Source organism: Saimiri boliviensis, chromosome 4 (genome assembly GCF_048565385.1).
Source record: "Saimiri boliviensis isolate mSaiBol1 chromosome 4, mSaiBol1.pri, whole genome shotgun sequence".
Classification (NCBI taxonomy): Eukaryota; Metazoa; Chordata; class Mammalia; order Primates; family Cebidae; genus Saimiri; species Saimiri boliviensis.
The window spans coordinates 98902068-98916978 of NC_133452.1; the positions used below are offsets into that span (position 1 = coordinate 98902068).

The 14911-nt window shown below is 44.5% G+C and overlaps 1 protein-coding gene across 2 annotated transcripts in view; it reads right to left on the reverse strand.

Moving 5' to 3' along the window:
• Positions 1 to 269: 269 nt before the first annotated feature.
• ILRUN (inflammation and lipid regulator with UBA-like and NBR1-like domains) overlaps positions 270 to 14911 on the reverse strand; it is a 111988-nt gene continuing 97346 nt past the window's right edge. For both annotated transcript variants that reach the window (XM_074397925.1, XM_039467440.2), the window contains one exon: positions 270 to 2007. In XM_074397925.1, coding sequence (XP_074254026.1) covers positions 1972 to 2007 — 36 coding nt within the window. In that variant the 3' untranslated portion in view covers positions 270 to 1971. The remainder of the gene's footprint in view (positions 2008 to 14911) is intronic.

Sequence of the window (14911 nt, forward strand, 5' to 3'; positions counted from 1 at the left end):
GACTTCCCTCTGCTCTGCTAGGAAACAGAGCACTCCTATGTGTTCAGAAAGTAGATGCTCCAGAGTAAGCTCTAGTCAAGTCCCAGACCCAGCTGCACCACGCTTCTCAGCAGGCTGGCTCCTCCCACCCCCAGGGCTTCTCCAGTGGAATAAAAGTTATGCACCCTTTTATTTTTTGCGGGGCGGGGAGGTGAAGAGGGAATTTCACACAAGCTTTTCTCCCACAATCAAGCTTTAAAAAAACCAAGAGTCTCAGAAGAGGATGAGGAGGAACAAACAACACACATTTTTTGGAACTCAGACACCCAGACAGAAACAGGCAGGCAGACCCTCACCCACACCCAGGCTATATGACTCCTTGCAGCCACTCATCACCTGGTCTCCCTGCCTGTCTCACACCCTCACCCACCACCCAGCTGGACAGGGGTGTGGTAACAGGCAGGTGACCCTGCAACAGCACCCTAGATCCATATCCTTGGTTCTCAAACCAACTAAGACTTGAGGGAGGGAGGGGGGTGAGAAGAGAAGAGGGACTTTGCATATTCTTGTATCTTTGGCAGACAGCTGTTCTAGCCTGGTTCAAGCTTCCCATGGAGAGATCCACATCTCAACCTGCTCAGAATCCACAGGATGCCGGGGAGGGGGCCACCTGCCTGAGTGAGCAGCCAGCCAATCAGCCTCTTGCTTCAGCTGGGCTGCCACGTGCCCACCTCCCAGCCAATAACCAAGCATCCTGGCAGGGAGGCGGGGCTGTGGAGGTCCTCTCATTTCCATTGAATTGTGGTCTCCAAGATCAAGTAGGCAGTGGCTAGCCCTTCCCCATGACAGATTCCCCATCTGGGGTTGTATTTTCATACCTTAATAGCTCAGCCTCCACTAACAGGCTGTGAAATTCTCACAGAGGACAAATGAAGGGAAATAGGGAAAGGAGTTGTGTGACAACAGAGAAGCATGGGCTGCCTTCAAAGCTTGCCTGCTGCACACCTGCTGGCAAGTTGCACCAACACCCGTGCGTGCACACGTGGTGCATACATATACCCAGCACCGAGGCACTGTTCCCAGAGCAAATGGGAAGCCACTGCATGAAGAATCCAAAAGAGCAGTAAGCATGACGGCATTTCTCTCTGCCAAGAGAAACATGGAAGAAAAGCAATTTGAATTGTTACAAGGGTATGCAGAAGGACACCTCTCGGGCTCAGAAAATCCCACGTCACCGGAGATCTATCCTTAAGGCTTCCTCTGCTGGCCACACAGGGAAGTTTGGTCTTCAGAGAGGTTCTGATGCTAACAAGCCACAGGGTTGACAAATACAAATGTCAAAGGTGTAAATCAACAGAAGATTAAAGAGAAAAGAGGAGGAAAAGGGTGACAACTCATTGGCTGATGCCATTAAAAACAAATGGGGTCAGAGACTTCTGGAGTCATGTGGCACAGCACATGTACTCCTGTAGCACTGATCCGCAGAGTCCTCAAATATGCCATGCCAACTTTTTACCTGAATCTCTTCCAGAGCAAGCACTATTCTATAAAGAATATGTTATCCCTTATTTAAAAAAATAAAAGTGGGGAAAGGGGGGAAAAATTAGCATGTGCTCAAAACTACAACCTCTCTGTAGGCAAAATAATTTTTGTTTAAAAAGATGGCTTTTTTTCCCCCATTTTAAACTTCTTCCCCCTTCCCCAGTGACCTAATGACTTGTTAGACTGATGCCTATATAAACAAAACCCAAAGTGGCTGCATGGATTTCTTCTTGGTAGCCTCAACACCATTCCTGTGATTCAGCATTCACACATGCATACTGAGTTTACTCAAAACTAGTCTGTTCTGCTTCTTCCTCTTCTTCCAGGATGAGAGGGGGTCAGAGCCAGGGGTCTGTGCGATGTGGTCTGCAATCCAGAGGAACCCCTTGCCCTACCCCCCAAAGTCAGGCCTTCTGTCTTTTGTTAATTTTTCTTCTTGCTGACACCCGTTTAAGACTGGCCGAAGGGGTAAGGCCCATGGAGCCCCTGGAAGAGAGTGAAGATAGTCAGTGATGGTAGACACAGCAGTGCAACTTGACAACCAAACCCAGTGCAGGAATCTATAGTTCCCAGTGAGTCACAAGGAAGCCCCAATGCACAGACAAGGCCTGAGGATCTTTGCCCTACAAAACCTCAGCAGGCCAAAGATCAGCACATTTCAAGTTGCTAAGCTTCTCACTGAATCCACCATCCAAAGAGGGGGAGGGTGGAGAGATAACTCCCCCATCTTTCAGATGGTAGATAAGTCGATGCCAACCTTCCTCCACCCAGGTCACAAAGCTTTCCTATTTCCTTCTTGACAAAAATGTCTCAACCACTCTGCTAAAGATTCTCATATGCCACTTTACGCACCGTAACTTCAGATGGAAGGCTACCGCTAGCTAACTACACATGTATCAGCAAAAACACTGTAGCAGAAAGAGCAACTACCTACTTGGCACCTAAGTCTCAGGCACAGTGCTAGGGGTTTATCCTGCATTGCCTTTAATCCTCACCTCTCCCCGAAAAGCCAGATGAGTATTACAACACCTATTTCACTGACACCCATTTTACTGCAGAGACTAAGACTTGTGCAAGGTCATGTGGTTAGGCCAAGTGTGGTGGTTCCCACCTGTAATCCCAGGACCTTGGAAAGCCAAGGCAGGAGGATCACTTGAGCCCAGGAGCTTGAGACTAGCCTGGACAATATGGTCAGAACCCATTCCTATAATTTTTTTTTTTTTTTTTTTAATTAGCCAAGTATGGTGGCCTATGTCTACGGTCCCAGCTACTTGGGAGGCTGAGGTGGCAGGATCACTTGAACCTGGAAGGTCAAAGCTGCAATGAGCTGTGATTGCCCCACTGCACCACTCCGGCCGGCCAACAGAGCAAAATCCTCTCTCAATTTAAACAAAAAATCACGTGGTAAGAGACAGAGCCAAGATTCAAAACCAAATTTGATGGACTGCAGTATTCCTTCTCCCCACCCTAGCTCTCCCTGGCCACATATTAAGGTTTATTCCAGCTTGCCAAAGGCACTTTCTATGCTGCTTGGCTGAGTGGAAGAGTCTTCACAGTCTTGCTTCCCCTGATAAGAGTAAGACAACAAGATGTGCCAACATCAAAAGCAGCTACACAAACCATGAACATGCTGGACCATGACACGTGCTTCCTCCCCAATACCTTTTTGTTTTTCCATATAAAGCCTCCCAAAACCAGAAGTATGTCTCTAGCTGCTTGGTGGTATCACTAAACAAAAAATCCCAAGGAGATGATCTGGGGCATGGACAGGCCAACACCAGTGGAGCATCCAGTAATAGCATGTAACACGTCCTCTTTAATCCTCACAAGGAGACAGGTATGATCTCCAAGCTCAGAGAGGTGAAGCAACCTGATTAAGGGCACAGCACTGGTGAAGGAAGCAGCTGGCGTTTGCCAAAATGCCACATGGCTGCCAGCCCGAACAAACCATGCCTCTAGCAGACAAGCTATAGCTCCAACTGTCTCAGCAGCCAGAGCATCCACCCACTCAAGCAAGTGTGGGCTGGCACAGCAAAGGGCTCTTGGATTCCATTTTGCAAGGCCTGGTAGGAGGGTCACATACATCAGAGGTATCAAGTTAATGCAAAAGTAATTGCAATTTTTGCCATCCCCCCACCACCGAGACAGAGTCTTGCTTGATCACCCAGGCTGGAGTACAGTGGTACGATCTTGGCTCACTGTAACTTCCACCTCTTGGGTTCAAGCAATCCTCCAGCCTTGGCTCCTGAGTAGCTGGGATTACAGGTGCGCACCACCATGTGCAGCTATTTTTTAGTAGAGAGAGGGTTTCACCATATTGGCCATACTGGTCTTGAACTTTTGACCTCATGAACTGCCTGCCTTGGTCTCCCAAAATGCTGGGATTTACAGGCATGAGCCACCACGCCTGGCCTTTGCCATTACTGTTAATGGAAAAAACCACAGTAACTTTTGCACCAACCTAATAGAAAGTAAAGCAGCTTAAAACAAGCTGCTCTGACTCAGCAGTTCCCAACAACAATCATTCATCCAGAATGACCCAAGGAAAGCAACAAAAGCTTCGATTCCTTTAAGGTTTAGAACCAATACAATGCTCAAAGGTCTCCGTGCAGGAAGAAAAAAAATGCACAGAAAAAAGAAAACCTGGCTGCGCATGGTCGCTCATGTCTATAATCTTAGCATTTCGGGAGGCCGAGGCAGGAGTACTGCTTGAGGAGAGGAGTTGGAGATTAGTTTGGGTAACACAGCGAGACTCTATCTCCACACACATAAAATTTTTTTCAATTAGCACAATGCATGGCTGTAGTCCCAGACGCTCAGGAAGCTAAAGCTAGAGAATCACTTGAGCCCAGGAGGTCAAGGCTGCAGTGAGCTATGACTGTGCCATTGTACTTCAGCCTGGGAGACAGAGTAAGATCTTCTCTCTAAAAAATAAAGTCACATGTTCTGAGGGTTAGGAAAAAATAATAATAAATTAAAAAAAAAAGAAAATTCAAAAAACAAACAGCATTTGTTTCCTATGAAATATTTACCCCTTTACCCTAAATTTAACTACTTTCCAATCCAAAGCTCTATATACTTCACGTGGGCCTTTATAAAGCAAGTACTAGCCTTATGATTTGTCTCGAACACTTGAAGGGAGTTTATGACTTTGCCAAAGAGCTGTTGCACATTCCCACTTAACAGATAAATAAAATGGGTTCTATGCAATTAGCAGAAACAGTAATAAAGACATGTGCACTTTCAGATTTCCATTTGAGTGCCCTGGCCCTCAGACCATTCTGTGTGGCACTTAACTAGTTTAGATTATGGTTATTGTTGATCCTCTATTTACTGATGTTCCATGCCTTTTATAAAGAAAAATGCAGCCGGGCGCGGTGGCTCAAGCCTGTAATCCCAGCACTTTGGGAGGCCAAGGCGGGTGGATCACGAGGTCAAGAGATCGAGACCATCCTGGTCAACATGGTGAAACCCCCGTCTCTACTAAAAATACAAAAAATTAGCTGGGCATGGTGGTGCATGCCTGTAATCCCAGATACTCAGGAGGCTGAGGCAGGAGAATTGCTTGAACCCAGGAGGTGGAGGTTGCGGTGAGCCGAGATCGCGCCATTGCACTCCAGCCTGGGTAACAAGAGTGAAACTCCGTCTCAAAAAAAAAAAAAAAAGAAAAATGCATTTGTACAGCTTTTCCCCGTATTAAAAATAAAGAAAAAGATAAAGAAAAATGGTACCTAATTCTTTCATCCAGAGAACTACATATTAGAATTGTTAATTGGTGCAGAAAGATGCCTTGATGAACAAGCTCTATTTTATTTAGCCCAAAATTAATTACCATCACTTCAAGAAAGAGAAAGGGTGCCAACTCTATCTGGACACTATTTTATGATCTAGACTCCCCACATGCAGGACCATAGGTGTCTCCTGTGGATCACAGAACATAGGCAACACAACACCAGTTGTAGAGGAAAAGCCTGGCAGAGATTCCAAGAACAGCTTGTCCAGGGAGTTCTATGGCAGCAGGCCAAGCAGGAAGACCATGGAGGTACCTTTTAGATGGAAGTACCTTCAAAATGGGAGCCCCATCCACATTTCAGGTTTCACTGGAATTCTAAGACCTGGTGTAACAGGTTCTGGTAGCCAAAGACAATCCTAGCCTAAAAGTAGGATCTGGCAATACAGATAATGTTCACTCTCTTCTGGAAATACCTCCTGTTAACACTTGTACCACTAATAAGGAAAACAGATCAAGTGGTAGATGTATCAGATGGTACCACAGAAGCCTCAATTCAACTCTGACTCAAGCAAAAATCAAAGCCATCATGCTGATTATAAAACCCAGTGAGTTTGAGGCAGAAAGCCACTCTCCTCTATAAAGAATCACGTCCTATCACATAGGGACTAGCAGCAAGACTGACTTATCCATGCTAATAGAGGGTATAAATATTCAAACCCAGAAAAAAATTCTGGTATCTGACTCCACATCTAAAGGCCAGTTGCCCAGGGCCTACGCCACTTACATAGAAATGGATTTCCAAAGGCTACATTGAGCAGCCCCGCATCTGCTAGGGGATAAGAAACTGTTAAGGTCCATAGGGGCTGAGGTGTTGCTTCTTTTGCCTCAGCTTTCCCAAAGCTTTTCACTGACCAGCTGTCATAAGTATGAGCATGGGGACCTAAGTTCAACCTGGCTAGAGAGCAGACAAGCCCTCTGAAAGCACAGAGGCTCCACAGTCATTAGCTAAGGCAGTAACACCTCCTGTTCACCAGTGTTGGGGAAAAGACTTTTGCCTTAGGCCAGCCAAATGATTACAGTAGATGGGCCAAGTCCTGAACTCCATTTCCACAATGCAATCATAACTACTGCAAGCCATTATTTGGCTGATTTCCTAAAATTAAAAAAATACATATTTTATTTTAGAGGCAGGGGGGCTCTCACTATGTTGCCCAGCTAGTCTTGAACTCCTGGCCTCGAGTCACCTTCCCACCTTGGTCTCCCAAAGTGCTGAATTTTAGGACTGTGCTCAGCCCTAAAATACTGTTAGAGAACATTTACAGACATAAAGATGAGCTCAGTCTCATACTTAACAATCTCCTGAAAGGAAAATTTAAGATCCAGTACTTACGATCCTGTCCTCAAAGCAAACCTAAAAATAACTGTCTCTGATTTGTTTTACACAATAATTTATAGTTGCTTCTATAAATTCTTGAATAGCAAGAATCACTCCTAGTCAGTGATTTGGTTATCACTTATTTCATGTGAGGGTAAACCTGCAATAACTTTGAGTCCTTCCTAAAATTATACAGAGTTAAAATAACCTTTCCAAAAAGGAGTACTGAAAAACTGTCACTGACAGAAGACATTAACTGTATGCCAAAGTACTAAAAAACAGGCACTTGTTCGATTTCAGTTCGTTTTGTTTGTTTGTTTGTTTGTTTGTTTGTTTACAATATTCACCTATATTCAACAGTAGGCAGGATAGTGCTATCAGGAGAGCAGGCTGCCCTTGTATGAGGGTAAAAACTGTTCCTGCCACTTATTTCTGCCTTGCACACAGCAGACTCAAGTATTAATTATGAAATACACTGACTGGTGTGTCAGCCCCTGTTTTTTAACCTTCCAGGAAAAAAAATAAGGCTGAAATTCCTAATGAAAAAAGGATGTTTCATTGAGAGCTTTTTGGGTTACTCTTTCTCTACAGGAAAGCTTGCTGTTTAGATAAATCACAACACAGGAACTTTCACACACCTGTCTTTATTTTGTTTTTATTTGTGACTTGATTTAAATAAATAAGAAGGTTCACACAGGTTAATAAAAAGACAGGCACGTTTGCTCTATGGCTGTGAAACAATAAGCTCTCTTGGTGTATATTGATGGCATTATCAGACAACACCATGAGGACCCTCCTCCTCCTCCTCCTCCTCATTTCCTGGGTCAATCCTGGTCAGTGCTTCTCACACCTAGTGCTCCTTTTGTATCACTTATGTACACTGAATGCAAACACAGAAGAACACAGGTTTAGTACTAAGTCCTGTCCTGATTCTGGACTGCAAACATTGTGTGGCAAGGCCCTGCTCACAGGTCTGCCCTGGCCGGCAAGGGCCAGAAACTAACTAGGTCCTAATGAAACCCATTAGTCTCTCATTAACCAGAAATAAAATTAAGTCTGTACTGGAGTAATGAGCAGGGAAATGAGCACTCTCTCGGAAATGCGCAAGCCTGGACCCTTTCCTTAGTACCTTCTGACTGCTCCAGGAAGCTTGCCAGTGGCATAGCAGGGCCACTTCAGCATGAGAGAAGGACTTCTGCAGATAATTTAATGTTGGCCTCACTCTGTCGCCCAGGCTGAAATGCAGAGGCTCGATCTCAACTCACTGTAACCGCCACCTCCTGGGTTCAAATGATTCTCCTGCCTCAGCCTCCCAAGTAGCTGGGACTACAGGGGTGTACCACCACGCCCAGCTAGTTTTTGTATTTTTAATAAAGACAGGATTTTACCATCTTGGCCAGGTTGGTCTAGAACTCCTGATCTCAGGCAATCTGCCTGCCTCGGCCTCCCAAAAGTGCTGGGAATACAGGTGTGAGCCACTGTATCTGGCCTGTTCAAGTCACTTTCGTGTGATTTTGCCTCCCAAAATTCAAAGATGTATTTGATGCACTGGCTGAAACTGAGCATTAGAACCAGCCAAAGAACAGGAAAAAAACCCTACTTTTATGCTCAACGGCTGATCACAGGGCAGGCTCAGTTCAACCAGGCCTTCTGATTGTGCCAAAACATTTAACTCAGTTGTAAGTGTGCCGAATATATTTTTAAAGCTCTGTAAAAACAACTTTTTACTTTTGCCTCTGTAGTTTTTCTGTTGCTCTTAATTAACCTCTGTAGTCCTGTGGGGGAACTTCTTGTCTACCCATTCATCCAACCCTTCATCAGCCATCCCTCCATTGTTCCTCTATCATCCATACTTCCATCCCTCCTCCCTCCATACATCCTCCCTGTCATCCATCCTCCTATCCATCCAAAGCCCTCCATGGCCAAAGGCAACTCCCATAGCCTTCACCTACTCCTTACCACCCTTATAATTTTTTTTAAACCATGAAAAAAAAAAAAAACTCAAACATACTTGTGAATAAAAACACATTATTCAAAGTTTCTACATGGAGGTAGAGGATCCTAGCTGCATCTGACTTCCCCTTTTAGTAAAGATTTCAGAAAAGGCTATTTGTTATTCAGAATTCTAGCTGCAAAGATCTGATGCAACAGCAAGTGTGCTGGAATCCAAGTGGGATGCTCTTATACAGAACTCTTTCATGGTCATCTCCTAGGGCAGAAGAGATTCCTAAAATGGAAGAAAGAGCCAGTAAGAGTCTCACTGGGGACGCCATCCACACAACAGACGCTTATTCACGGTCCTAGTCATGTAGCCACCCTGCTAGGACACAGGGTAAGGCTGCTGGTGCAAACTTTCTCTCAGAATTGCAATTCAAGCTCCTGTAACTTTCTGTCAACTACCCCTTCCTTAGAAGCCATCATTTTCCCTGTGTATCTTACAATTAATTGACAGGCATCAGCTCCCACAGTGGCTGGTGAATTAAGGGAAGAGAGTAAGTCGTCTCTGTCCTTCTTGGCTCCTCTCAGCTATATTTGGTTTCCTCCTGCTACTCCCCTATTCAAAAGCATTGGTGGCACTCTCTCCTTTCATATTAAATGTGAACTCTCCTTTGCTTGGCTTTTAAAGGTCTTCCTCTAAAATTCACCCCACCCTCTTTAAGCACACCTCACTCACCACAGCCAGGCTGCCCAGTGTCCTGCGAACACACCTCGCCTGTGGTTGCCTCTGGGCCTTCCTGTATGTGGTTCTTCTTCCCTCCAATTGAGTTTGAATACATGCTCCATCAAGGAATCACTTTCCTGATTCTCCAAGCCTTATTGCTTTGCGGGTCCCCAACTTCCTATGATCACTTGAAAGTCAACTGGAACTCGACTTGATCTTTACTGGCTCTTATTCTTTCCTATGGGTCAGTCACATCTATGTTATCATACAGTAAATTCTTTGAAGATAGGGATTAATGGTTGAGCACTCTGGAGACCTCACTTACTGACTGAATAATACTAGTCAGTATTATTGACTGTGTAAAGCAAATGGTTTTATCTGGCCTGTAGGCAGTGAAATCACAGCAAAAAGCCTAAGACCCTCAAACCTTTGCAAGGATAACATCACAGCTCTAAGGAAGCTCCCATTTTTCCCGAGATACAACAGTTCTTTTTTTTTTTTTTTTTTTTTTTTTTGAGACGGAGTTTCGCTCTTGTTACCCAGGCTGGAGTGCAATGGCGCGATCTCGGCTCACCGCAACCTCCACCTCCTGGGTTCAGGCAATTCTCCTGCCTCAGCCTCCTGAGAAGCTGGGATTACAGGCACGTGCCACCATGCCCAGCTAATTTTTTTGTATTTTTAGTAGAGACGGGGTTTCACTATGTTGACTGGGATGGTCTCGATCCCTTGACCTCGTGATCCACCTGCCTCGGCCTCCCAAAGTGCTGGGATTACAGGCTTGAGCCACTGCGCCCGGCTCGATACAACAGTTCTTAACCTTACATTCTGTTCTGGTCCTGCTGGAATACAATTACAGCAGACTTAGCTGAGAACAAGTCTTTTGAAACCTGAGCATCTGTACCAGGAGGCAATCTTACACTTTTGAATTATATTTTATCTGTTTGAACCTACAATTTCGCTAGTCCTACTTTGAGAATGTTCATCAGAAATTAAAATGCTGAATTCAGAGTATAGGGAAGAGAATGAGCTCTTAAAACCAAAATAAAACATCCTGGCAATCTTGGGAACATTAGCTCTGCTTCAGCTACAAGAGTGCACAGGATCAGAACAGCCTAAAACAATGCTCAGGGCCCAAAGCAAATAAAATGGAGTTGGACAGCTTTGAAGCTACTGAGGTACAAAAAGGAAAGTTCCTGGAGATAGTTTTTATTCATAGTCAGACAGTAATGTTACAAACAACAAAAGACATTTTCTAAGGCCCACAGTGTTTGCTTAATTTATTTAAAAAATGCACACAACATTCATGCCAATGTAAACACCAGCAAGGCTGGGAGGACTTTACTGGCTTTTCTGGGTTTTCAAAAGAGAACCATCAAAATATTAAGCCCAGAGTCTCCTGGCAAGTCCCTTCTGGTACAGAATGTGCTAATCTGCCAGCCAACTGGGGGCAGGTCCCTTGGTCGCTCTACGTCGCTTCCTATCGGCCACAAATTCTTTTGCAGTTCCTACAGATAAACGACGAGGTCTCTGTGACCTGACACCAAGTGTAAAAGCTACCTTCAGAGAACAGCCAACAAACTTCACTTGCCAGCAAGCCTCACTGTAGTGTGGTCTAGAACATTAGACTCAAACTGGATCCCTGGAAGCTCCACCCCATAGCCCACCTTCAATTTGCTATGTGAATGTGAGCAAGTTACGTATAACACTTCCCTATGATTTTTTTCAAATGAAGAAGATTGTAACTATGAAAGTCACAAGTATGTTGTGACTGAAGAATAAGAATAAAAGCACTAAAGGTACTTTGGATAGTATGAAATGGTTTACATGTTAGACAGATAGTTTTAAGCTCAGTCCTTGGACCTCAGGTCCAAACGGTTCACAAATCTATGCCACAGGTTCACAAATGGGCAAATTTTGCCTCCCAGGGGACATCTGGCAATGCCAAGAAACAATTCTGGTTGTTACACTGTGGGGAGGAAGGGCGGTACTATTGTCACCTAGTGGGTAAAAAGCCAGGCATGCTGCTAACCACTGTATAACACGTAAGACACATATACCCTTGCCTTCTTTTTTTTTTTTTTTTTTTTTTTGAGACGGAGTTTCGCTCGTTACCCAGACTGGAGTGCAATGGCGCGATCTCGGCTCACCGCAACCTCCGCCTCCTGGGTTCAGGCAATTCTCCTGCCTCAGCCTCCTGAGTAGCTCGGATTACAGGCACGTGCCACCTTGCCCAGCTAATTTTTTGTATTTTTAGTAGAGACGGGGTTTCACCATGTTGACCAGGATGGTCTCGATCTCTCGACCTTGTGATCCACCCGCCTCGGCCTCCCAAAGTACTGGGATTACAAGCTTGAGCCACCGCGCCCGGCCTACCCTTGCCTTCTTTAAAAAAAGAAAAAAAACACTTAACTGGCCCCAAAGGTCAACAGTATCAATCTTAATCAGTCAGCTGGGAAACCCTGACCTCTACTCATCATTTAAGGAATCACATCCAATCTTACAGCATTAGATGCCATCCATGTGACATAACTCTCAAATTTATATCTCCACCTAGACTTCTCTCCTACACTCTATATCCAACTTGGATATGCAACAGCCCACTTGACACCTCCATTTAGATGCTTATATAAATATCCAATGTATCCAAAATGGAACCCTCATCTCTACCACTTCTACCACATCTTTTCCCCTCTCCATTGATGGCAGCTCCAGCCCTCTAATTGCTCAGGCCAAAAACCCTGGTGTCATCCTTTATTCTCTCTTACATCCCCTTCCAACTTATTAGAAATCCTGTTAGCTCTATATAGATCCAGACATGGACCATTTCTCCTACCACTGCTGCCACCAACCTGATCTGAACCCCTCACTCTTTGCCTGGATGCCTGCACTGACTTCCCTGTTGGTCTCCTGCTCCACCCTTGCCCTGTATTTACCACACAAGAGCCAGAGTGCTCCTTTTACAGCATTAAGTCACATATATCACCCCTCTATTGAAAACATTTTAATGGCTCCCATTATCCCTCAGAGCAAAAGCCCTAAGCTTTATAAGGGCTCACAAAATGTTCCACAATCTGGTCTCTGTCCCCTGGCTTCATCTCCTTCTACCCTCCTTCTTGTAGCTCTGTTCCAGGCACTGGCCTCCTTGCTATCCCTTGAACACACCAGGCAAACTTCCACTTCAGGGCTTATACTGGTTGTCCTCTGCCTAAAATATTCTTTCTCCAGATAGGCTTTACAGAAACAAAACTCAACTTTAAAGGAACTGTAGGACAGTCCCTACGTATGTTCTAATTCTAAAATACTCAGTATATTCAAAGGGAGACTTTTTATTTGTCCCAGAAAAATAAGACCCCAGAGACCGTATCTTGTGGCCACTATCAAGAAATATAGACAGGTTTGGTCTTTGTGTGTCTGTGACATCAAAAAGTACAGATGCTGCTGTAACGTAAGTGAATTAATGAAAATTTCAATGCCAACAAAACCTAAACCCGACTGACTACGGAAGTTTCTAGGGAATCTTTTTCCTTCTTGGAGGCTAGAGAGGAAGCAATAGCTTGTGGGGAGAAGAGGTTTAATAGTAGAAAAGTCACATAATATTTGGTCAATAACTGCCTTGATCCTCATTTAAAATGTAGCTGTACATTACAGAAAGCCCACAGCTGGCGGCCCAGCTAATAAAAATGTGTACCTGAACACTGCAATTGGGAAGCAATGCAGTGCAATGTTCAGAGAGCAGAGCACACTTAGGAATCACAAACAACTGCTTTTGTTGGTATACTGTCTTATCACCCAGGTACATGACCTTGGGCAAATCACTGAATCAGTCTCAGTAACTGTAACAATACTTTTATCATGGTACATGTGGACTACATGAAGCAACACATGTCAAGCACTGAGCCTAGTGTCTCTGAGGAATAAAAACAAGGTTGGGAAGCAGGGAGGTTACTTGTGTTTTTTGCTATATGCTTTGTAGAGTACCTGGTTCCTTAAAACTATGTACACAATGATACATTTTAATAATAGAAATTAAATTTTAAAAAGTCCTCAGCACAGTGCCTGGCACATAGTAAGTGCTCAATCAATGGTAGTTTTACAGCTCTGATTAATGTACTTTCATTGGCCCGAGAACAGTGTGTTCTTACTACCCGTTCCTTGCCAGAGGGCCAAGTGACACTGATTTTCCATCTCGTTTCTCTTTGAACCATCTTTAAACCTTTCCTGGAGAGACCTGCATGTGAGAATGAAGACAACTCTAAGGTTTCATGGCAGTGGGAAGGTTATACTGGTGCCCTCTTAATGCCTCACATCAGCACTAGCCCAGCTGAGGACACCAACCACCTACCTTCTAGTCAAACGACCTGGGCAAATGTTGGTCCCAATTCCACAAAGTCATTCCAAACCCTTCCTTTATTATTATGTTAAACTTGTTGGCCATTTCAAAGTAGACAATAGATCCACAAGCTGTTACAGCTCCAGGCCCATAGAACAAACGATCTGCCTTTTCCAACCCTCCTCCAGTACGCCCCACTACTGTTTCTAAACCCTCACCTGGATGGAGAGAAAAGAACTCTTTTAGCCTTAGTCAACACAGACAGCAGCAGGTGAGAAAAAGAGCTGATTTCTGCTGTAACAGAAACAGACTGACTCCTGCTAGCTCCAGATACAAAATGCTCTACAGGATGACTGTCTAGAGAGGAAAGGGGTGGGGGTGGGGAAGAGAACAAGAGCACAAGTAAGCCGGCAAGCACGAGTATGTGAGCAGATGGCGCTGGGCAGGGCTGGCTCTGGAGGAACGGGATGAGCCTCCCCACAAAGATAATAATAAGTTTCTCCTTTTGAAACACCATTTGATGGAAGCAATAACAGTGGCTCAGACTGTAATCCAGTTTAAAGTGGGAATATATGACATATACCAACCTCGCTTTTTTGTAAAGAAAGAACAAACACAAAATAAGAGCTACGGTTCAAGTAATAAAATAAATGAATCTGGAGGTCCTCTTCAGCTCCCAGTGTAAATCATCGCTCCTTTAGTGAAATGCTCCAAAGCATGCCGCTGTCCGAAAGAACAGCCCCACAATTTTGCCAGCCACACTCTTATTCCCAGCTGTCTTCAATCAGACCATTTGGTGTCTTACTGCTCTGTAAAGGCTTTCTTAGAAAACAATGACATTTTAAAAATTACTGGCATATAAGAAAAAGGTGCATCTAACTTTAACAGGGCTTTTATTCTCTTCCCACACCTCTGTGAATTGTTTTTCATCAGTTTTACACTGTCCGAACAGGAGCTACTCTGGGCCCTCAGAGATGAGTCAGAGTGCTAGAATTCACAGCAAGGTTAGCCTTAAGTCAACAGAGTGATCACCTATCCTATCCTGACTTGTCAGAAGCTCTTCAGCTAATCCCATAAAAAGGGATAATTAAAAAACACTTTCTAGCCTTCACCAGTACTCGATCTCACTGTTCACCTGGGACAGACAGGTCAGCCACAACTGAGCTGACAATGAGGCCATCCAATTTCTAACAAAAGCTGGGGGCCAGATTCATGAATCTTAAAAGCAGGTCAGCATATAATTACTGTTCAGACTCCTTCTGACAGCTCTCCCACAGGGAGAAACCCCTT